Source organism: Opisthocomus hoazin, chromosome 5 (assembly GCF_030867145.1).
Source record: "Opisthocomus hoazin isolate bOpiHoa1 chromosome 5, bOpiHoa1.hap1, whole genome shotgun sequence".
Taxonomy (NCBI): domain Eukaryota; kingdom Metazoa; phylum Chordata; class Aves; order Opisthocomiformes; family Opisthocomidae; genus Opisthocomus; species Opisthocomus hoazin.
The window spans coordinates 30073857-30098433 of record NC_134418.1 but is presented as its reverse complement, the minus strand read 5'-3'; the positions used below and the strand labels follow the sequence as shown (position 1 = coordinate 30098433).

General features: G+C 47.5%; 3 protein-coding genes across 5 annotated transcripts in view; 2 read left to right on the top strand and 1 right to left on the bottom strand.

Moving 5' to 3' along the window:
- Positions 1-3859: 3859 nt before the first annotated feature.
- JCHAIN (joining chain of multimeric IgA and IgM) lies at positions 3860-10981 on the bottom strand. The gene is made up of 4 exons (XM_009935480.2): positions 10836-10981; positions 6755-6890; positions 5816-5896; positions 3860-5311 (listed from the first exon to the last, which is right to left on the bottom strand). Exons 1-4 carry the CDS (start codon positions 10897-10899, stop codon positions 5110-5112), a joined length of 483 nt encoding a protein of 160 aa, XP_009933782.2. The 5' UTR covers positions 10900-10981; the 3' UTR covers positions 3860-5109.
- A 4287-nt stretch (positions 10982-15268) lies between these two features.
- UTP3 (UTP3 small subunit processome component) lies at positions 15269-16996 on the top strand. The gene has a single exon (XM_009935539.2). The coding sequence runs from the start codon at positions 15320-15322 to the stop codon at positions 16925-16927; it is 1608 nt and encodes a 535-aa protein (XP_009933841.2). The 5' UTR covers positions 15269-15319; the 3' UTR covers positions 16928-16996.
- Positions 16997-21262: 4266 nt separating this feature from the next.
- RUFY3 (RUN and FYVE domain containing 3) overlaps positions 21263-24577 on the top strand; it is a 56994-nt gene continuing 53679 nt past the window's right edge. For all 3 annotated transcript variants that reach the window (XM_075420788.1, XM_075420790.1, XM_075420794.1), the window contains exon 1: positions 21263-21593. In XM_075420788.1, coding sequence (XP_075276903.1) covers positions 21275-21593 — 319 coding nt within the window. In that variant the 5' untranslated portion in view covers positions 21263-21274. The remainder of the gene's footprint in view (positions 21594-24577) is intronic.

Here is a 24577-nt window from a genome sequence, read left to right as displayed (position 1 = left end):
AAGTGTCACTCCTGTTTTATGAAGAAACACCATCTGTAAGACAAAGGAGTAAGTTTTGCAGAGAGGATGCTTGGGAACAGCTAAGCTGAGAAGAACACGAAGGCAAAGGTTACTGTTCTGTTAACGCTGCCTAAAGATAAAGGCAAAGTTTGCAGCTGAATGATAATCCACCTCATTTGGTCCAGCTCCTCCTGGGAATAGACTGAGATTATCAAGGGTAGATGTGCTTACTTGGATAATGAAGAATACCTCTTCCTGCCTTCCTTACCAAAGATGCTGGGGGAAACGACTTTGTGTATCACAGGACATCAGATTACAGGATGTTATAATTTGCAAAAAATAATTTCACATTCTTGAAGCAACCTCATTTATTTGAAAAGAAAAAATGAAATCTGAACTAGTTAGAGCTGTTAGTAGTTAAAGTATTTATTGGTTGATAAGTGTTTGTAAGAGCTGGACAGATATATACTGCATGGTTTCTTTTGGCATGTAGAACCCGTACATAAAAATGAAATTTTAATATTTTATTTTAATCTACTGTGGAAATTAATTCAGGAGATGGAAGTCACACAGCTCTACAGCACACAGACTTTTAAGGAATTCCTGGAAAGAAAGGGCTACAGAAAGCCTCAGGTGAGTCATAGAATCTGCTGAGGGTGTTGTCTGTGTCCCCATGTTGATGTGCTTGTGGCTATTGCTGTGTTGTCCCAAGGTCCTGGTTGTAAAACCACATAGATCGGGGACTTCCAGTTTTTCTCTTCTATGAGTTGGAGCTTTTGGAGGGCAGAAGCTGGCACAATTGCAAATGTGGGGCTTCAGAAGGCAGCTGGGACTCAGCTGAGCAGGGGGTCTTGAAAGTGGTGCTGGGGTCCCCCTGTTCAGCCTTAGTGTCAAGGACCAGTACAAAGTACCATCCTGGGAACAAGTGAACAGGTTTTGATGTACACTTGGGACTCGCATAGCTTTTACATGGCTGACATTCTTAGGTGCCATCAGTGTGTGCAGAAGCCAGGGCTACGTGTTAACTGTGGGTGCAAAACAGGTTTCAACATCTGAATGCCCAAGCAGGGACCTGACTGAGTTTGATCTCACATCATAAGCAATCGCTGCAACTGAGCAATACGTGCACTAGATTTTTGTCCCCTTCTTGTGGCATACTTTTACCTTTTTGTTCAATCACTCTATTGCTGTCATTTGAGGCTGTTAATCATGTTTGTGTTTCATATTTTATTTCAGTTCCTTCTGAAAATGCTGGCTGGGGGAAACGATAGTAGGGCTCCAGAGGAGACATCCAAAGCTTGCAAGAAAGTGTTTAAAGACATACAACAAAATAAGAGAAGGTTCTTTCATGATCATGAATGAATTCAGATTTCTAAATTCCCTAAAAATTAATAGAAGCTAGTAGCCAAGCTGCTCCTAAAAGACTGTTCTTACATTACAATAAACATAAGGATAGTTTTGAGCTACTTCTGAAATGGCCAGATAGTTGAAGATTGGATTTGGACTACCAACTTCCAGGTACAAACCACCTGGCTAGCTTAGCAGTGCTTGGGCTTGGCTAGAAGGCGCTGATGATGTCTTGTACTGTAACAATCTGGCTTAGCCAAACATCCTGGTCCACAAACAATTTACTGTTTTTTAACCATCCACATTGTGCTTACTGCTTTAGAGAATGTGAGTGATCTCTGAATTCTCTAAGGCATAACAGGCTGCAATCTATACACCTACTGAAAAAATGAAACCTTCCACTTGAGTGTACAAAGCACTACTCTTCTGCAGAAAGATCCCACTATGGACAAGCCCTGTGCTGACAAAAGCAGGCTTAATATAGCGAGGCCACTAAAAATCATAGCCTGTTGTCTATTACTGCACAAATAATATCTAATAAAGACAGCTGAAGCCTTTACAGCATAGCAACTGAGCTGTACCATAGCCCTTTGAGTTAACCTGCAGCTTTGCCTGGTTGGTTATGGTCATAACCTGCTTGCTTTGCTGAATTCCCTACTGTAAAGCAATGTCTTTGAGCTGTAGGATTTGTTTTGCTCAGCTTTGATATGGGCTGTATTTTCTGCTGCTGATTAAACTTTTTGGTCAAACTAGAAATAGGATTATGAGGATAAATTTCCATGCTTTAAAAAGGACTTCAAAAAAAAGCTAGTGAGAAATCCCTCTAACTCAATGCTGCATAAGCAACAGAACAGTATTTAAGTAAGGACACACCTGAGAAGTCTAGAGGTAGTCTGTGAGAAGATAAAATAGAAATGTATTCCTACAACTCTGAGACAAAATAAATTTATCTTACATGCACTAAGACAAACTATTCAAAAAACATTAAATTCAGCTAAAGAACCAACCTTACCTGTGAAGAAAATGATGCAGCTGGTAGGAAAGTATTGCAAACCCAAGTGAGAAGCCTTGTCATGCCATAGTCACTTAACGAAACAGAGTTCACACCAAGGGAGGCATTTTTATCCCCAACATCGGGACGTGCCAAAACCTCCCACTTCAAAGTAGTGGCCGCACAGTCTGAGAAACATGATCTTTCAAAGCAGGACATGTTTTTCAGCACATCTAATCTAAGACAACCCCCAGCAAGGCAAACTTCTCGTCCATCAGCACCTCTTCCCCTGGCTAGAAGGTCCCAGACTCTCCCCAGTATGCTCTCAGGCATAAGCAGACCTCACTTGCTCCTATTTTACTGTCCTGATCTTTCAGGTAAGGATTCAGAGCCTGATTTAATTTGCTGTGTTGCTTTGAGTTATTTAAAACCTAGCTAACACAACCCAGTACCAAGGGGTGGGCAGGGCTATCAGTTTAGGCTTCTCTCTCAGAAAAGATGGGGGGAATGAATTCTGCTTTATTATAAAGCTGAATAGCACACGGGGAGTTTGAACACTTTTTGTTGTTTCCCAGTGGCTGTTTGCTCTGCCCAAGATCATCTAAGCAGGTACTTGTTCACAGCTGCTTGGATGAGGTTCTGCGCTTTGATTTCCTTTTCCATGAATGCCTCTCATGAGCAGACTGTTGTGCTGGCTGGCATTGCTGGACTCCCAAGATGTGCTGCAGGGTGATTCCAAGTCCTGTTGTGAGTAAACGGGAGAATCTCCTGTTGTCTCTACAACAGGATGTACAGGCAAATGTGGAAACCTCATGTTTAGGCGCACATTTCCAGAGTAGAGGCAGGGCCCCAAGGACTGACAGGTTCCTGTGGCTGTAACCTGAAAAGCTGTGTTAGGACATGAAATGCAGCCTCACCATGACCTACTAGCTTTGAGTACCTAACCACTGAAATACCTATAGCTGTGTTAGTACGTGGCAGGAGTCTCTTTGCCTCCCTTTGCATTTTGCCTTTCTTTGAACTGGCTATCTTTTTGCATGAAGGAGGGAAAAAAATGAGTTCATTTTCCATAACTCTGATGTAACATTGGAATAATTTGTCTCAGTCTCTTTAGTCTTTTGATCTTCAAAATTTGGCCCCCACAAGACCGTTTTTCCTTTAGGACAGACACCTTGCACATGAATGACGAGCACTAGACGTACCTGTCTTAAAGGCACTTTTTTCAGCAGTGAGGTAAAAATCTGATCTGCAGATTGCAATTTCAAGAGTGACTTAGGTGATGTTTGAATTTTTAAACTCCGATCCTGCACTGACTCACAGGGCCTTGAATCATAAACCAGTTCAGCCTCAATCTGTCATAGTTTCTGCAAGTGCATCATAACATTTCTATCCCAGTATTTCAGGAGGCTTTGTCTGTAGGTATCAGTAGTTATTTAGGGAGAGCTTCTTACGTCACTGTGAAGGAGGAAAGAATATGCTTAAAAGTTCTTACTGAACCGGAATATAACACACAGACTGCTGCAGAAAAAAGTTTATTTAATGTTTCACTAACAAAGCTACAATTATGGGAATAACATTTCTGCTGGTTTACTATTCCAATTATGTGTGAAGCCAGATAAGAACTTTTCAGAACAGCCTAAGGCTTTACAATCAACTTCTGACAACAGTGAGGAACATACCAGCCATCCTAAATGTAATGCTGGACACCTTATGCACTCATATACATGATGTCTCTATGGGCAACAGCAAGTATAATGCATTTAAATCTGAGGTGCAATACAGAATCAGCTCCTTCATTTGGTGAGGGTTTCTTGTATGAAGGAAAAGTCTACTGGTGTGAAAGGAGGAATGAATCCATAGCTAGGGTCCTGCCCTAGCAATTGAGTCACCTTCATAGAATTTCTTGAAGCTTTAAATGCAAAGTGAGGAACAAGAAAGAGCCAACTTGATTTTTATCAATTGAACTGGGAGCAGGGTTGGAAGAAGGCTGCAATATCAGTACATACATGTGGAAGGTGAAATACCTAAAAAGTTCTAGAAGAGTTTACTATTCCTGGCACAGCTGAGGTCCTGGCAACTTTGCAAAGCACTTCAGGGTAGTGGCATCTTTTGATCTTCTCTAAATGTACGTGAAACTAGAAGCTTGCAACTGTCAAAGTGCTAGGAGAGTCTAGAATGCCCTGTTTTAAAGTAACTTTGAAATCTGAATTCTTGGTCTCATCCCTCATCTTTTCTCTCAAACACAACTGTACAACAGCCTTCTAATAATGGCGCAAATTCTGCTAATGTAATTAAAGAGTCTTTTATAAAGGTTGTACAAAGGTTTACTTTAGATTGCGCAGGAAGGGAAGTACATGGACATTCCTGCTGATGTCCGTGGGAGCCTTGCTCAGATGAAGACCAATGGAAGACTGTCAGAAAGATAGGTTCCCCAGTGTTATAAATTGGTGTAGTTCCCTTGACTTCAAGGGAATTATTGATTTATATCTGCTGAGGATCCGGTCTATGTGGTGATAATGTCTGAGAAGTATAATAATGGCGGCATTGAAGATGTGTGCTGGGCATATGAGAACAGAGACTATGACAACCAGTAGCTGCTCTTGGGAGATGGCACTAGTCTGATGTTGAAAACAATATGAAGAGGCAAGTTAGCATTACTCTGGGAGCTGATATCTTGGACACTGTCATCCAGTTACTACAGGTGCTATACATGTATTTTTGCTAGGAACACTGAGTGTGACAAGGCATTATTAGTACAGCAGTGGATTGAGCTAATCGGCGTAGCAGGATGCCGGCGTCAGAACTGCTTTAACATTTTTCGTCTCCCCATGGTAGAGGTATGGGAAGGTTGTGGTGTAGCACTTGTCCCGGTTGTAGGTATAGCAGGTTTCAAATTCGCTGCAGGAGGTGCTTTGCTGGGCCTGGTATGTCTCACCGCCCAGCTCAATTTCTACGGGATCGCATTTTTTGCAGCTGGAAGAGATGGATAACACAGTAAGTGTTGAGTTGTGATGAAAAAATGCCCCTGATGAAACCCAAATCTTCCTTGCTGACCTGCAGATGTAGCTAGAAGAGTACTGTGGCCTTTCAAGGCTTTGCATGGGAACTCCCAGCCAGATGCTTTTAGTGTTATCAAACTGCTATTTGCAAAAACTGGTACTTAAAAGGGAGGGTTAAGTGGGCAACGTGTAATCTGCTGACATTTAAGACACTGAAGATGATTGGGGTCAGATGAAACATTCTCTGTAAGTATGAAACCTTGTGTGAATTAAGCATGGAGATAACAATTTCTTGGCTTGCAACAGAATATGAAATCTAGGCTCCATGGGGAAAATGTTCCTGTGACCCTGCCTCACCTTCTCTACCGGCCTTCAAGCATGTTTTTGAGCTGCTGTGGGCAATGCTGCGGGGGAGTTTAACTCTTAGCAAATGAACTTAGTAAACAGTAAAATGAATTTAGTACATAAAATTACTTACAGATCAGTCATGCGGTAGACAAAAGTGGTTCTGAGTGGGGATGTGGGGTCAGAGATGTTCTCTCGAGCCTTCAGGGGGACTCTGCAAAGGAGGGAAGAGACTCACTCTCATGAAAACTGCTTGTTAAACAGGGGACTATGCTGTGAACAATTCTCAACTCTCATCTTGTTCTTCAGGTTATTTCTGTTCTGACCCTTCTCCATAGCAAAGACCAGGACCAGCAGATTTCAGCCTTTCTGTGCCCTCAAAGGCAACAAGCCTCGCTGAGAGGACTGCAGCAGTGCCACTTTCAAGGTGACTGTGCTGATAAACCTTTTTTTTTTAATCTCTAAGCTGACAGATGCCTAACACTTGCAGGGCATAGAGATGTTTAATTAGTGCTTGTCCTGTTGTGAGCTCTACCAGGACACCTGCAGCTCTGTGCCTGAACTTCGTCCATGTTTCCAAGGGGCACACACTTCTGTAAGGTATGTGTGAATAAAAAGGACAAAAACCTCCTCTCGAACTGAGATCTGCCTTACACAATTAACTTTTTCTGATAGTTTAGGCATTAACTAGTTTTCTCAGCCTACAAAAATAGCAGGCTTGCTATCAGGTTGGTAAACGAGTCCAGTGTCACGGGCCCAATTTGGTTCCAAATTAGATCAGCTGTAGACATGTTACACTCTACTTCCCTAGCCTATTTTGTAAAGTTACTACTGCACCACTTAGAACATGGAGATGCTTCTTGTATCTGAAGGGTCAAATGCCAGATAGGTTCATGTGAGTTAGAAAAAACACAAAGCAAAAGGAAATATTCCAGGATGTCATAGAAAGCCCATGGGAAAAACAGTGCACTTGATCAATGCCAGGACATTGGAAACAATGTGAAGAAAAGGGAACTCCCGTAACACTTCATCTCCTGCTCACCATCTCCATGTGATATTGTCTGCCACTTACAGGATGCGTATGTTTCTCTCCAGGATTTCTTCATCAGGATTTTCTTTGGAGGGGACGAACTTTGAGGTCACTGTTACACACTGACACTTGTTATTGACCAGCACATGCTCCTTGTCCTCTGAGTCCCATGAATAACCTGCAAGCACAGGATATGCAATCTCAGGGTCAGGAAGAAAAACCTTGAAACCTGCTCTGCTCCAGCAGAAAGCCAAGTGATGAGAATGCCAGAAATGTACAACTGGGAAATCTTGATTGATGAAAGTCCGGGTTTCAACAGGTACTAATGAGCCTCTTGGCACAGATGAGTTCAGCTGTCTTCCCTACTCAGTCTACAGTACACTTCTGTACTTGGGGTGATGGGACTGGGAAGGAGAAAATTATGAACCTGGACACTGTGGCTGGCTGGTGAGAGGCAAACACACAGAGGTTTCTCATGAAACAGGAAGCAAATCCTTTTGCAAGCCTTGAGCTATACCTGGCAGCTGCAGTGCTGCTTTTGCCCCATCAGGGGAGGTTACCCAATTCCTCTGTCATGCACTAGAACTATTCTAGCAGTCCAAACCCTAGTTTGGGTCTGGCCTCCAAATAAATGTCTCTGACCTTGCCAGCGTGGCAGGTGTGTCAGTTTTCCTTGAGTGGTATGTTGTCCTTCAGGTCCCCAAGTGAACAGATGCCAAAAAGAACTACAGAAGCCAGCAAAAGGGTAGCCCACTGACCTGGCAGTGCAAGGCAAGCAGCCCTCACAATGTTTGTGGTTTGCAGGGAAAACTCCAGACCTGATTTTCTTACTCAAATAGAGAAGAACCAGCTTGGGTATGTCTCCTGCACTTTTATCATGCTATTCAACATGAAACTCAGTCAAAACAGGGTCAAACATCCCATCTATCACCCAGAGGTTTTTTGAATGTTCATGGTGGCATGTGATGCCTTCTTACTGTGCAAGCAGATGGATTTGAAATAGCTTGTTCTTTGCTAGCTGGTTTTCCCCAACCCTGAACCTCTGGTCTCCTCACTCATAGCAAGCCAGCCTTGCTTTTATATGCATGCAGTCATAACCTTCATAACTGGTTGTCTTTACATGCCTCTCTATTTCTAAATGCTGCTAAAATCCAAGTTCATAGCCATCACTTTGCAGCATCGCTGTTCCTGCAGCATCTTCAGCCTGCTTAGAAGTACCAAAACCAGTGATTTTCCTAAGATGGGGATCATTTATATTGGGCTCAGATGGACCTCAGTTCTGGGGACTTGCCTACTCTGCTTGTCCCTTTGTTTAACCATGGAGAAGAAACAGGCTGAAAACATCTGTGTTCATCGTGTCTATGGAGGATTTCAGAGTCACTTTGACTTCAAAGATTTGGTCCTAACAGCTGCTTTTCTTTGAGTTATCAAAGCATGGATCAGTAAGGAAGCAGACACACATATTGCATAAGCTTATGGCTGTTTTTTTCTTAATCTCCCTGTCCGAAGCTGCTGGGTTTTATGAACAGCAGACCCTGTGGCTGTAGGGTGAAAGGGATAGTGCTCAAAGCCTGTGGGAGCAACAGCAAAGCTGGGATCGAGGAGCAGCACATGGACTCAGAGTTGGACTGCAAGTTTTCTGATTGTTAGCCCATATTGTCAGCAGCTTAACTGTCACGTGAATCTGTCTGCAAGACCAAACAAGGACAGATCCTCTGCAGTATTGATTGGCAGAGCCCCCACATGCCTAGTCTATACAATGTAATAGCCTTCCAGGTTTTCTACCTAAGGTTTCTTAGAGCTTCCTTCCTGCCCCTACAATATGATGGTTTATTCTGCTTCCATTCCACTGGGTTGCTTTCTGAGATCCTTACAGGCCCCATAACTGTGAAAAAGGCACCAAAACTGTCAAATCATGCCTCAGAGTGACCCTACAATTCACCCGCTGGTTACAAATGCTATTTCTGTGACAACTGGCAGCAGAATAACTTCTGAAGAAGATTCACTGTGGATTTTCTCTATCAAGGAGGAAATTACTTTGCTCCGTTGCTTTGGGCAGTGGAGCAAGCCACTACAGGCATGTAGACGTTGCCCTTTCTACAGCTGTCCTGGTTTTCTTTATCCTTCTGCAGCATATGTCCATCGAGCCCTTTAGAGTAAGGGCTGGCTTTTAGCATTTCTCTGTATAGCATCCAGCACGCTGGCCAGCTGTACAAATGCCACTGCAAAACATGCACGTAGAGTGTAAGTCCAGTCATACTTCGACTGCAGTGTGCCCTGCTAAGGCAGAAACACATAACCATATCTGACACCTGGAGATGGTCATTATTTGGAGTTTAATTGTGCTTGTCTCTTTGTACCCCTTATTCCAATCTCTGTTGCTCTGCATGCTGCTTCTCTGTCAGCTCGTCACTCAACACGAATGTTTCCTTCTGAAGCAGAAGTTTACTAGAAAAGCCTCTTTAGTCTCTGCCTCCTTGAGTCTTGGCCTTTCTTTCGTCTTATAGAAAGTCTAAGGCTTCTTGTTCTTCACATAGGCTTTCCTCTGGTGTCTGTCACTGTATTCTACATAATGGTGAGTGCAATTCTTTCTAAGCCCTTAGTCCAAAGCCAATATTCAAGTCGGATCGTATTGGCTTTGGTATTCACCCCAAAAACTTTGGGAGCAGGCTTTAATTCATCTTCTAAAACTATATTAACATACTCTTTTATGAATATGCAGGGTTTTTTTGACTGTACTCTAAAAATACAGTCTGATATAATTCCTTGTGTAATACTCTTGGCCTCAGTAACCATAAAAGTTACAAGTACTCCATATACTTTTTAAAAATACAATTATAAAGCTCAAAAAAATAGTTTTATCAGCAATACTTCCATGTATCACCTAGTAAAGTCCCTTTGGGGAGAAAGTAGTTAAACAGAAAATTTCCTAATGCCCTTTACATGTCTGCAGGTTGGATATTCTGGTCCATGATTTACTGCAACGTGGTGTTCCCTCCCTCCTAAACACTCACATAGAGATTATTTTGACAAAATTTCTCACCGTCCAATATTGGGTTGTCCTGTAATACGCTGTGAAGCCCAACAAAATCCAGCTGTAAAGCAAATGCATTCCAAAAATACCTGTTCAAGCTATGCTGCAGGTGCAAGTGGTTACTTTAATAAAGTAGGATAAGGCTTAATTAAATAAAAAATACATTACTTTCAACATAGAGAGTACAAACAGCACTCCTGTAGCTGCATGTAACCCAGATTTTACTTTCCCTCTAAGCTGTTTACATATGTACATATATGTATCTCAAGCCATGTGTATGGATGGGGAAAACCAGACTGGGCTCTGTGTTGAGCTGACACAGTATTTCTCAATGTCTTCTGCCTTTTCAGCTAGTGGATTATACAGCTGGGCACTTTTCATAGGAAGCAGTGCTTTCCATGGACCTCCCCGGGTAGGCAAGAAGACCCCGTTTCCCAAGAGTTGGAGGAAATGCAGGGATGCTCTTGTCCATGCTGTTGGCATGGTTATCCTTCAGCACGGATTTAATCCTGCAGACCAGATCCACCATGCGAACCAGGATGACTTTAGACTGTCATCTGGCATTAGTATAGTCTGTACCTATTACCTGCGAACCACACTGAGGGGTGTGCTGGGATGGCAGTCTGATCTCGGTCTAAATCAAAAGTCTTCAAGAAATTCAGTGGAGTTACTCAACAAACTACAGTTTAATCGAAATAAGTTGGCTGTAGCCATATGACAGGATTACCAGGAAGGTTTCAGAACCCTTTAAATCTAGCAGGTAAGAGTCTTGCAAGCTTCCTAGCACTGCAGAAAAGCAAGCGTGCATATTTGCGGTTTGTTGCTTCAGAAACCTGATCAAAAATCACTAATCATAAAGTCTTCAATTTGCAGCTAGTCATCAGTTTATTAGCCTCAAGGCAGCAATTAAAAACACACAGCTCTATGGTGCAGAAAGACACTGAGGTGTCTAAGCACCACTGAAGCATGACTACTTGAGCAGGCTTTGAGGTTTGATTTTTGACAGTTAGAATTATTAACGGCCGATTACGAAAAACCTGTCACTGATACCTTAAGCACACTTTTCCATGCTCTTCATTTCTCACCTACCTGCCACAAGGACGAACCCCAAGGAGACGGCCAAGGCCACGCACAGCAACAAAGAGCTCTTCATCTTGCCTCCCCTTCTTTTGAAGAATGCAAGTGGCAAGCCTGTGTCTGCCTATAAGGGCGTGTGCAAACGATACAGCTATTTGTTTCCTAAAATAAATGGCCCAGCCGGCTACCACTGACACTGTGGAAAATGTGGCTGGGGACTGAAACCAGGCACGTTTAATGCACAAAGGCCTCCAGCTTTCAATGGTGAAGGGGGGCAGGGGGTTGCACTATTACTGTGCAGTTTTGTTCTGTTCATCACCAACAAGCAATGAAGCTGCTGAGTGCAAGGGAGTGCAAAACCACCCTGGTCCTTGGGGGACATCTTACCATCAGGGCCAGTGGCACTGTCCCACCTTGGGGCGAGGAGTGTAAGGCAAGAAAGTGTCCCGTTAGCCAAAGGGTCACAGCTGTGGCTCCTACTTTTGAGAAACTGGACTTAAAGATCACTTGACTCATGTTATAAAAACACTTCAGGCTTCCGGATCAGAATCCTGTTTGCACCAGATTGCCTGCAAACATATGTTGAGGGCTTGACCTGCCCCCAAAGACCTTTTAGTCAAAGCAGGCAAGATGAGAGAAGGGAGGGGTAAAAGAGGTGTAAAGCAACAGCAGGTCTGTGGCAAAGCTGAACTCTTTCCTTATGAACGGAGAAGGGACTCCATGGGATTTGTGGTATATGAAAGGCTCTGAGTCAGGTCCCAGGCAAACCCTCTGAGGTATTGGGCAAGCAGACTTTTCCTGAAGGAGTGGAGCACTGGAGAGGACCTAGGGGTTTTTTCATCCCAGATTTGGGATCACTTGTGTAACTGAAAAATAAACATTGTTATGTAATCTGCAAAGACCAGAGCCGTCTCTGTAGCATGTGTATGTATCTTACACAGAAAAGGCCACTTTTTAGGAGAAGCCCAATCTTAATAGCACTTTTTAGCAAGGGCCTCCAAACACCTGCATCAGGGGACAAAAGGGGAGGCAGAGCAAAGTACGATGCTGGCAGGCCCATTCTTAGCCAGGGTTATTGCATCAGTGTATCCTGAATTTCTGCTACCTGCAATGCATGTTTCTCTCAATTAATACTAGCAGCACGTGGTAAATCTCCCTGTCTTCTCCAGCTTTTCCTTACGCAGCAGCCCTGTGACCAGATACATGCTTTTCACACAGCCTGTGCCACCTTGGCTCCATAGGGTTGGTTGCTCCTGCCAGGCTCTCAAGAGGCTAAAGTCATCGGGCAATGCTGCCAGGCACCCCAGCTCCCAAAAGGGCAACCTGGCACCTTACAGGCTGCCTTCGGTTTCTTCAGACCTTGCCGGCTGGGTGCCTAACACTAGAGCTGCTCAAAGAGCCCGGAATCTGTGCCCTGAGCTTTTTCTCCTAGTGCAGATGTCTCATGCGGCAGTTGCATGATGCAATGAGCTTTTGTGTTGCATCAGCAGTGCTGACATGCAAGGTTTCCCCACGAGGCGAATGATGGGTGCGAGCCCAGCTCCTAGCAGGGCATCAGGTTATGCCGTAATTCTTCTTTACAAACTTCGTTTTCTCACTAGGGCTCCATCTTTAGGAGGACAAAATATGGTTTCGTCCCCTTTATCTCTCCCCAGAAAGTATTGCCAACAGTTTTATGTGGAGCTCTCTTCTGAAGCAGCAGCAATATGTTCCCTGTGCCTCATCTTTTGCAGAAGGTTAAAAACCATGGGCTGTTAGGGGTGTCTATCTAAAGCACTATTTGTTTCATTCACTATTTTTGTAACAAAATAGGGGATTTTTTCAAACTATACAAGAAGGGGGGATTCAGACAGCAGAATAAAGCACATGTGAAAGAGGCTGGTCTATTTTGCTAAACTGCACTGATAAAATTACGGCACTGGTAAAATCCAAGCAGAGGCACCCACGAGTATTTTCAAACCCAAAGGGACAGACTGAGCAGAACGACATTCTATGTGGTTCTGTTGATTTAGGTGTTTTCCCTGACTGCCAGTGCTCAGCATATCTGAATTTCAGTTGCTAAATCTACACATCTGCATACAGTCCCTTCAGTCTGTATATGGTAACGCGAGAGCTATTTTCAGTCCCATTCAGCCACCTGTATGTCTCTGAGGATTTCTATCTAGATCGCAGGCTCTTTAGAGGAAGATTTGTTTTATGGACTGTTACTTTTATGGACTATCCCCTTTTGACTGTGTGACATGTTGAACTATCATAAAATTATCTGGGGAAGCAGGCACTGGCAGTCTGGCAAAGGGCTTGCAAACCATCACCCCAGGCTTAACTTCTGGGCTGAGGAACTAGACTCACAACCTCACTGCGAGGCAGAGGCTAGCAGAGGAATATTTGAACATTTGAAAAGAAATGGGAACCAGCCTTGTTGCCTCAGTCTCCTTGCCCTTGTCCTGTGCCTCCAGCTGGCCCTGGACGTGCTGAACTAGGATTTCCTAGGTAAGAAGCTGGGCGGGTGCCTGGATGAGATGAGGCAAAATAGCTGTGCCTTTGCATGTCCTTGCTAGGCTGGGTGAGGAGTGGAGAGGAGGACAGCCGTACCAGGGCACAGGGTATCTCCAGCCGACACACCATCCACTAGCAGTCTGTCCTATGGCTTTCTTTTCTCCTTATCACTCAGAAGCAGAGAAAATGGTGGATCAAAACAGATCTGCAGTGGTCACCGGTTATCGTATTGGTAGCAGTGATTCCACTGATGCTACAGCAGAGCAGTGTGGTTCAGCTTGAGCAGTTCGTGATAACGGGATAAAATAACTCACATTCAAGGACATCTCCAGCTTCACCAGAAGTGGGTGATGTTTTCAGCCAGTCCTGAAGGAAGTTCAAATGTCTGTAGACGCTATTTTTTTCTGCACTTAGAAATCAACCTTGGATTGAGAGACAACATGTCAAGTCCATCTAAATCCATGAGAGTCCATGGGGAAGTTGGTCTGTTCTCAAGGCTCTGAATTTTGAAAGGGCAGACTTTAAAAAAATGAGGGCGCTACACTGTGATGGCAGCTGGATGGAAACCGTCAGGGTCACATTGAAGGCCTGGGTGTCTGTAAGTCACACCAGCAAAAGCTACCTGGAATTTTAACCACACAGAAATTGGCTGTGGACTTCTCTGGATGGACTTCACACAAAAACTGGTAGGATGAAGCAGCAAGATCACAAAGTCTGACCAGCAGAGATGGCTGTATTTTAGTGGCCAGCTAGTACAAAGTGAGAATTTCCACCGATGTGTGGCTAACAAATTAAGTGAACGCTAGGTCTCATTTACCAAAACCAAGTCATTCTTGTTGTTCTTCCCATATAGGCCTGTATCCAGGGGAGATGGCAACTGAAGCTTGGCACTGACAGATTTGGAAAAAGTGTCTTGGTCTGAAGCGAAACAAATCTTTGCCGCAAGAGCAAATACAGAAAAGTTTGACCCAGAGGTGACTATGTGGAAAAGCTGAGCATGTCAGAAAAAAGGCTCTTTAGTGAGGTGGGCCTGCCATCAGATCTACCAGAATCCAGATGAATCGCCAAAAAGGGAGTTAAGTTGTGCACCCTTTGTTTCGGCTAACTTTGATACTCTCTTGACGTGGCTTTTTCCACAAGAAGGTGGACCGGAGTATTTATAACTAAAACTGCACCTGTCCTGTGGTGAGAAAAACACACCTGCCCCTGTCCGACACAGAACTCCCCTTGCTGGGACGTGTGGCTGCTGCATTTCTCGGGCTCTGGGTTTCTGTGCTCGGACCAAGCCGGGAGCCAGGGAGCAGAGGGGACGGGGAAGCGGGAGCTGCCCAGCCTCGCCGCCTGCCTTTGCCTGCCAGCCCCTGGGGACGGGCCCAGCTCCTGCCCGGAGGTCCCTGCGTCCCTGCGAGACGGTTTGGGAGGGGAAGGACTCAGGACAGTCAACGCACAGCTCAGATGCATGCAGGGAGGCTTGCAAACAGCTCTTTTTTCTCTCTGAAACTTTGGTCTGGCTGTAGGGAACCGAGTACCCAGCAGTTTCGCTTAGCAAGGGGACAGATGTCAGGTGCGCTTGCGATCAGTTTTCTTCCCTCTCGCCGTTGTAAGATTACTGTGCAGACGGCGTTTGTACGTGTCCGTGCTTTTAGGTGAGGAAAAATCCCTGAAGGAGGAACAAAGGCCCTCTGTTCTTTCTACGCGGCAGATACCTGCCCCGATCGGGAAAACCCCCCCTGCTCAGCGGCTGCCCGCGCCGCGCAGCTCCGTGCGGGTCCCTGTCCCTCCACCAGCAGCCTCACGGCAGAGGCACGCTCCGCCGCCCTCCCGACACCCAAACGACGCAGCAGCGGCTCCGCTGGCCGCCATCAGGCTCTGCGGCCCCAGCCGGCTCCGCCCGCCAACCCCGCCGGATCCTGTCCCGGCCCCCGGGCGGGGCTGCAAGGGGAAGTCGTGGAGAGCGGAAGGGGCGCAGGAGGCGGAAGCGGAAGCGCCGGAGCGGAGCCATGAGGACCCGGCGCGGCACCGTCTTGCGGCCGCCGGCCGTCCCCGCCGAGGAGGATGAGGATGGCGGGGAGGAGGCGGCTGGCAGCCGGGTGGGCCCCGAGGGGCTGGCGGAGGAGGTGGAGGACTTCCACGAGGCGCAGTTCCGGGAGGTGATGGCGGCCCTGGAGAGCGGGGAGGAGGCCGGGGACAGCGAGGAGGAGGAGGAGGAGGAGGAAGTGCTGGGGCTGCAGCTGCCCGAGGAGGACAGCGAGGAGGAGGAGGAGGATGGAGACGGTGAGGAAGAAGAGGAGGAGGAGGTACAGGGGCCGGGTCTTTATGTGGACCACAGTGCAGAAGAGGATGGAGCAGGTGAGGAGGAGGATGGAGCAGATGAGGAGGAGGATGGAGCAGGTGAGGAGGAGGAGGAAAATGAGGTTGGGGATGAAGATGAAGATGGAGATCTGTCCATGGAAAGCGACTTGGAGGACCACCGCCAGGACACCAAGCTCCCCCACGAGCTCTCCTGGGGCCAACGCAAGCAGCTCTACTACGACACAGACTACGGCAGCGATGCCCAGGCCAAGGGCAAGCGCAGCCATCGAGAAGTCGATGCTGAGGAGGAGGAAGAGGAGCAGGAGGCTCAAGTCATCCAGAGGCGGTTGGTGCAGGACTTGGGGGAGGATGATTACGGGCTGGATGTGATCCAGGACTATGTGGCTGAGCAGCAGAAAACCCACGATAGCAAGGGGCAGAAGATTGACAAGGATTTGCAGGCCCTTTCCAAGAAGCAGCAGCTGAAGCTATTGAAGCAAGAGTCCCCAGAGCTCCTGCAGCTGATTGAGGACTTTGAAGTCAAGCTAATGGAGCTCAAGGACGAACTGCACCCGCTGCTGCAAATGGTCAAAAATGGCACTATCCCTCAAGGGAAAGGCAGTCGCTATCTGCAGACCAAGTACCACCTCTACTTGAACTACTGTGCCAACATCAGCTTCTATTTGGTTTTGAAGTCCAAGAGGATGTCGGTTCATAGTCACCCCATTATCGAACGGCTGGTTGCTTACAGAAACATAATCAATGACCTAGCTGTTATAGATCAAAAGTTATCCTCACAAGTTCGTGTGCTTTTGAAAAACTACTATGATAAGAAGGAAGATAAATTACGGAAGGAGAAGAAGTTTGCGATGTTTCTCCCTCTGGATGTTAAGAAAAACAAACCAAAACGTCCTCCTGCGCTTGCCAATGGCCGGGCTACTGCTGATGAACCATCAGATGAGTCGGATATGGATGAAGAGGCTGCCCTAAAATACTACAAGATGATGGAGGAGAAGTTGAAGCTCAAGAGGAAGAGAACTAAAGACCAAGACATACTCGAAGAAGAAGCAGAGTTGGAAGGAGAGGATCCAAATAAAAAGAGAGGTGTGACCTATCAGATGATCAAGAACAAAGGCCTCACGCCCAGGCGGAAGAAGATCGATCGCAACCCCAGGGTCAAGCATCGGGAGAAGTTTCGGCGAGCCAAGATTCGCCGCAAGGGCCAGGTCCGTGAAGTTCGGAGGGAGTTGCAAAGATATGCTGGGGAGCCGTCTGGCATTCGCGCTGGAGTTAAGAAAAGCAGGAAGCTTCAATGATACTTTTTTTTCTCTGTTTCCGAGAGCTGCAAGTAGCAATACTGAATCCAATAAAAAATTTGTAAAGGATATTGTGGGTTTTATTTTTAAGAAATCTGGGAGTGGGGTGGCATTTGGGTTTTTTTCAGAGGCTGCTTTTGAGAAGGTGCCAGCTCTAAACGTAGAAGAGGGCCCTTTCCTCGCCTGGCCTCCGTGTGAAGGTGTTTTCCTCTGTTGCGATGCTGTGGTCTTTCTGTACTGGTAGTGCTGGCTTTGAGGGGTTGCAAAGGATGTGTGAAGCGAAGGGAATGAAACGGGCTGTGTGGGACTGATGGGGAGATGGGATGGGATGGAGTGACCTCCTGAAGGCGGGTTGAGGATGGGATTTGTGCAGCTGTCGCTGCCTGCTCCTCCTTTTTACTCTCTTATTTCTGGTCCATACTTTATCTGTGTGAGCTGCAGAATGAGGTACAGGTAGGATTTAATGTTGTCTTCAGTTTGAAGGTAAACTTTCAAAATGTTTCAATTACTTCCATGCCTTCTGGTGGGAAAACGCATTTAGCCCCACACTGACATACTTATTGGGAGCTGACTGTGAGCGGCCAGTTCCAGTTCAGGCTGTAAAGGAGGGATGACTGATTAATTTTGCTTAAAAGTTTAACAAACACTGTCTCAGGTAAGACCTGCACTTGTGTCTGGGACAGGTTTCGGGGAGTCCGGGGCCTTATTTTGTCTATCAGGAGCATCTGAAAGGTACTGCTGTCTGTTTCCCCTGTGAAATCATTTAAGGGGAATAATTGTCTTGCCAACAAATGCTATTTCATGTTAGGGAAGCACTGGTTTATCCAGGTGCTTTGGGGTCTTTTTGTTTTGGGGTCTTTTTTTTGTGTGACAGTCTTGGGGGAAGCTGAGATACGAGTGTTCTGTGACAGGCTAGATGTTGTAATTCCAATGTGCAGGAGCTCTGCTCATTTTCTGCAAGTGAAGTATGCTTCCACAGGTTTTGATGTAAGCCTTTACACCCTAGGCCTGTTTGTGGCAGGAACATGCTGTTAATTGCTGACCAGAGAATATTTTGTTAATTTTCAAAGGTGACTGTTAAAGGGAGAGGTAGAAAAACAATAAACCTAAGCCAGACAGATGGGAACAGAAGTAAGGAGACTTTTTGTAGTCCTTCTATGTCCCAAATCCATGAGATGTGGAGCTATGTGTGGCAATTTTGGAGGGGATTCTGGTATAGTAGACAGATGTGTAGGACAAAATAGTGAACTGACATGTTCTGGTGACTTTACTGGTCCTGCATTTGTTTGCCTCCTGCTGCTGACAGGCCAAAGAGCAGTTAAATGCTGCATGTAAAGAAAAAACAAAACAAAAAAACCCCTAAACTTGCTCCACAGAAACAGGCTACAAAGCACTGGGAATTGATCCCCACCATGAAATTGCCTGGGTTGCTGAGGCAAAAGTGAGGCGTGCTTGAAGAGGTCCCTGAACATGTCTTCTCATTTGAGCAATGCTCTCTGTGACCTGATGGCCTCAGGTGAGATGTGGAACCTATTAGCTGTGGGGGTAAAGGCGTCCTTCACCTGTGCTGACTCCTCCTCCCTTACTGCGAGCACCAATCCATGGTGTTAGCTGCTTGCTCTTCCTGGTGAGAAATGTGTGCCTTTTAGTAGATCCCAGCCTTACCAAGGAGGGAACTGGAGCTTTTCCTGAAAATACACCTCTTATTAACTCTGCGGTGGGATCACGATGGAGGCCGTCACTGATAATGCTGAGCTACTCTCCTGAGGCTCTCCAAAGAGGTCAGTAAAAGGTAAAGTGCTGGGGGAAAAAAAGCAGCTTAGGTGCTTCTTCTGGGTACAAGTGGTGTTGCGCAACAGGCATCACGTGGGATGCAGAAAATATCCAGCAGAGATGCTAACTGATCTCATTATTACAGCACCTGCTCACGCACTTTGTGCAAAAACGAAGGGCTGACAATATTTGTAGATCTGCAGGCAAGCTGAAAGTATCCAAGGTGGCTTTATGTTCCCTTGCAAAGCTTTAGGCAGCTGGCAAGCAAAATTCTGGCAACTTCCGTCTGGGGAATAAATAAGGGAAATAATAAATTAGTGTGCTGTTACAGACACACTTCCCAGAAACACTGGGATGAGGGCTGCAGGCAAGAGGGAAGGCAGCATCTCAGCACGCCCGGTGCAGGCAGCCGGCAGATGGCACGGCACGTCTCCCCGGGCCACTGCACCAAGCTGTCCTAATGAGGATTAAAGACGGCATTATGTCCAGTTGGTTAGTTTGGAGATTGGACAAAGCCATAAATAGTTCATTCCCGTATGGTTTTATGTATGGGTGATCATGGGATGATTAGTGCTGTGGGAGGAGAGAACACTGTAACGTTGCTCTAAGAAACACTTCTTAGAGGGATGTTTTGTGCTGAAGGGAAATCCCTGGGGGTAAATAGGTTTTGAAGATCCCTATGAACATGGACGTGTGCGAAACATGGGAAGGACCACAAATGATGATGTGGAAAATAAGTGAGAAGCAGAACAAGGTCACGATTAACAGCGTTTTGTTTTGTTTTTCTTTTCTCCTTCTTCCAGCAGTGTTTCTGGAGAAGGCCAAGCGATGTGCTTCAGCCATGGAGAGTGCTTGTCCTCGCCAGGCTCCTGCTCAGCGAGCGCCAGCTGCCCTGCTCGGGAAGGACAGTGGTGGGGTCTGCCTCAGCATCACCCACGCAGGTCAGGACTTACACACTCGGGCAGCAGCTACGCCTCGCCCAAATTGCCCCGCACGGCTGTGGAGACACCTGCCCTGCGTCCTTTCCATCCGCTCGCTTGGGGCACGGCAATTCAAGAGACAGTCCCGTGCGCACTTGCGCTTAAATGATTTATATTAAAAAGCACGTAGGCAGTGTGTAGAAAACTCCAAGGAGAGGTATGAGCTGCTGTGTTGTCTTTCTATACCTGGAAAACATAATCCTTGGTTGGTGATAAGCCTTCAGAGTAAGCCTGGCTTGCCTTTGGGAGCTTGGGCAGAAGTAGTACAGTGGCAGAGAGGTGGACAATGCTTACTGCATTATGATCTGATATTTCTACTTATACAGGGTATGGAAAATATGTTGAATGACTCACATGGAAATACACCTCCTGCTGCCTTAAATTTTGTCAAGGCTTTCCTAGTTGTCCTCCATAATATTCCATCAGCAACAGTCTGGACGTTGTTTTACTCACGCTGGCACTGGCAAATAGAAATTCAAACATTCAGCTCTGAGGTTTGTAAAAAGCATTAAAGCCTCTGTTAAAATTAGTTGCACCATGTTGCCTGACTTGGGGCAGCACTGGAAAAAGGAGTCTCCAGCAATCAGTCACCTTTACAGCTTTGCTTTTGCAATTTTAATGCAAGATTTAAAAAGAAAGAAGCAATGTTTCAGCTTAACCTAAGTGCACTGAATGCAGGATATTCTTTAAAAACTGGCAGATTTATATTCTTTCTCCCTGCCTGTTGACAATACTACAGTCCACATTAATTGTCCTGGCTTAATGAGAAGCCTTTATTACCGTCTTCAGAAAGGCATTCTCCTAAGTGAAACTCCCATCGGTGTGGCCTATTCGGTAGTTTTAATAGCAAGGAATATATCTGGAGCTAGTATTGTCACCTCTCGTCAAGGGATGTGAAAACGCTGCTGTCCCTGAGATCTCGCCCTTGGGAAAGCGAGGGGGAAGCAGGGGACGGTGTAATGGCTTCTTTCTGTGGGTAAGTTAGAGCACGCAGGAGGCCCGCGTCCTTGCTGCTGCGTGAAGGTGGCTTCTGGAGATGAAGATCTGTGTTTCGCCCTGCGAAGGCAACCCCACACAGATGGGGCAGCCGCCTTCTTCCTCTGGCTTGGGGTGCGTGCAGGACGCCCAGCTGATGGGGCAGCCTCCGACTTCGGCCTCGGCAGCAGGGCTGGGGAGCTGATGCTGGGAGACGAGGTGAGCTCGTCTTTAGCCGTTTTTTTTCTTGAAGTGTGAGAAAGGCGAATTGCCAGCGGTGAAAAATAAAGCGTTCAGGGTATGAAGCTGGGGGAAAAAAAAAAAACCAAACCCAAAACCGAACCAGAAGGGTGGAAACAGGGTCTTCTCTGCACTGCCCGCGGCCTCGGTACCTCCAGCAGCGCCGGTGAGCGGGTTTTTGCCCCCCGCCCGCGCCCCGTCCTCCCGGCAGCCCGCTGCCCCGGGCCGGGGGGGGGCACAGCCGCTCGCCGGGCCGGGCCGGGGGCAGGCAGGGGGCCCTGGGGCGGGGGGTGACGGCGGGGAAGCGGCCCAGCGGGGGCGGAGGCCGGCCGCGGCCCTGCTTCCCGGCCGGGGCGGGGCCCGGCGGCGCGGGGCGGTGATGGCGGAGGCGGAGCGGGCTTCGCTTGTGCCGCCGCTGGCGGAAAGTTCCCGGGACGGGGTCGGCGCAGAGCTGCCCCCCGCCATGGAGCGGCGGGCCGAGCCCGAGGAGGAGCCGGCGGCGGCGGCAGAAGCGGAGGAGGAGGAGGAGGAGGACGAGGCGCCTCCTGCCTCGCCGCCTTTCTTCCTCCTCTACCCCGGCCATGGAGGCGCGGCCGCCGCGCCGCCCGGCGTGTGGAGACCCCCGGCGCCCCGCGGCGGGGCCGCGCTGCCCGTGCTGGTGCTGAGCTACCCGGGGCCGGACGGGGCCGCCGGCACCCGTGAGTAGCGGCGGGGCTCCTCCCCGGGCGGCGGCTCGGGGCCTCCCTCCGCCGTCTGGGCTGGGCGGGCGGGGTGCGCCGGCGCCGGGAGGTGTCATGGCAGGGCTGGGGGCCGCCGGGCGGAGGGGAGCGGGGCGCGTCCCGGCTGCGCTCCGGGCTCCCGCCTCAGGCTGCGGCCGGCGCTGCTCCGGAGGCTCTGAACGCAGCCGGGGGGCGGCGAGTGGCTCCGGGCAGGGAGCAGCTGGCGGCGTCCGCCGCGGTCCTGGAAACGGGGTGCCCTCCCCAAACCGCCCCTGAGCCGACAGGGCTGCAGTGGAAGGGGGTGCCGGGCGGCATGGCCGCTCCCCTCGGAGCGGGGAAGCGTGTGAGCTGCCGGGAGAGGCGGTTTGTGCGGGAGCCGTGCCGACCGCCGGCGCTGCAGGGACCCTCGCTCCTCTCCGGGCCCTTCCTCTGGGGAGAGTTCCTGCCGCCCTGCGGGGTCTCGCAGGCCGTGGGACCGGGTTATGGGCTGGGGAGCGCCTGCCCGGGCTGCCCGGCGGCGAGGGCCCAGAGAAGGGGCTGAAGGCGAGGGTGTTGCGTGAGGTTCGAGGCGTCGGTACATGCGCTCTCTGCAGAGCGGGAAAAGGAGTTAACGAGATTCTTTCTAGTGTTCTTGTGGTGTTTCTGGGTAAGCTGGCATACTGTGAAGTAGTCGTTGCGTGAAAGCAAATGGAAACTACCTGTATGGGTGTGTACAGAAGAGGTCTTCTCTTTGCCATCCATCCACCTTGAAAACAGCTGGCAGCTTCATCTTCTGGTCTTGGGCCAGGGTGGGGGTGACCAAGCTGTTTACCTTTGCTTTGTCTCCTCCTGCCTGCATCCCTGGTGAGCATTCACTCACACGTGATTATTTTGGGGTGGGTACCTTTTTTTTTTTCTTTTCCCCCTTCTCTTGAAGCTAATGTACTTTATTGAAGCCATTACTCAGCAGAGCCGCAACCAGGGAGGTAGGAAGTCAATGTCTGTAATGCCAAGAGCAGATGAGATGACCTGGCTTTGTTTTGAGCTGAATGAAGGGCTGTCCCTGACAGCAAACTTCTGTCCACAGTCCAAAACTCCCTCCCAATGAGTTGTTGTTTAAACTGTAGCTTCCCATGAAAACCTTCATTTTTACTTTTTTTTGTTCTTTTTTCCTAATCAGGGAATCTTTACCCGCTAGTCCTGTGATGTGCATGCAAGGGGCCGAGCTATTTCTGACAGAAGAGAAGCCTTTAAGAAAAATATTTTGTCTTGGCCATCATGCTTTTACTGTTCGAACTTCCTTGTAAGGAGGCATCTCTGTGTATGTGGCGAAACTGAGCTACTGAGATGAGCATGGTTGTTCACGAGGAGTTAGTGTAAAAACTCGTTTGAGCAATGCTTTATCCGTTGTGTTAGTCTTACTCTGCAGCGGCTATTCATGTAAGCTTTGTGGAAAAGCCTTATAAAATGTGTATTAAAGTTCCTTTGTTCTTTTCAGTCTCAGAGGTAATAGCTGCCTGTGCGATGTCGTGTGTCAAAGCCCGCTCGGTAACGGAGTGACTGATGCAGTGATAGCAGTGTCTGAAAGGAGCAGCAGTCATAATCTGTTTGTGTCCTGTCTTGGACTCTGTTTCTGCTGGGGCAAACTCTGTAAATCAATGTTTTCATCATCCCTGGTTTGTTTGGTTTTGTTGTGTTGTGTTTTTTTTTCCCCTCCAGTTGTCATATCTGAAAAGCAGCTTTCACTTGTTCATCATTGAGCAGCAGGAGCAGTGGATTGTGCTGCAAAGTTTTACTTGTTCACTGGCTGCTTTGGATTGCCGTTAAAGCAGTGGGTAGAACTTCACTCTGGTGCAGAAGGGATGTTGTGTGTTTAACTGCTGAACTGGATCCTGGCTGTCTGTAGCGTGTGTGACCGTACAGCTGTCATCCCTTCTTACATCTCCTCTGCGTGGCAGTTACTCTGTGCAGCGTTGTGGTGCAGTGACGTTAATCATGGTGAGGGTTATAAAGATTGTCATGTCTGTGTTGACATCACTGGGGGACACACCAGTGGGCTGTGGAGCCCAGTTTCACAGGCTTTTCTCAAGTATCACTGATTCAGCTTGCTGTAACATATGACAGCTCAGCATTGACTAATCTTGATCTACTGCTCCTTGTTCTGCAGTAGTACCTGAAGTGACTGTTCATGTCTGCTTCCCTTGGTTCTTCAGTGCTGGAGTTATTTTTAGAGTTAAGATAAACGAGGAGTGTGAAGAAGGCAATTTTTGCATCTTATGCGTGTATGGAAAAAAGAGAAGTGATATACTCTATGAATACTCATCCCTCTCTGAGTAGCTGTAAACTGGAAGCAGTGATATAAGCGAAGGGTGTTTCCTGCTGGATCACGAGTCCTCCCTTCAGTGCCTGAAGGCTGTCCTTCCCATGTGTAGTAGTGAAAATAATTACTCTGTGTTGACATTTACATATTGTAGTGGAGGTAGTGACCAATATACTGCAAAGTCAGTATTTCAGAATATTTTGGATGCTTATTTGAAGTCTTCCCCCCCCCCCAATTACGATGCAGTCATTAAACCGTTCTCTCAAGAGAGGTCTTTCCATGGGATTGAAGCGTACTGTACAGCTGTTTAACTTTACATTTGAAAATCTGGAAAAGTATTGATGATGATGGGATTCTGCATGCAACTGTTGCTTCCAGCTGTAAAAGTCAACCCAGGGGTTGATTGCGCTCAGGTGGAGGCGTGTTGCCTGTATTACCGGGGCAGTGGTGCAAGACCTGCAGTGCTGGTGACCTGAAGCCCAGTGACAAATGTAAATGAAGAATATGTGGTAACAAAGAATGAAATTGTAAGGATGTGTCTCTATTACAACTAAATTTTCTCTACAGATTTTGTCTTGGACAGATTTTTTTTCCCCTCCTTCAACTAATCTTTCTCCACCTTATCCAAGTTTTCTTATTTACAAGGTAAGAGAGATGAGTCCAA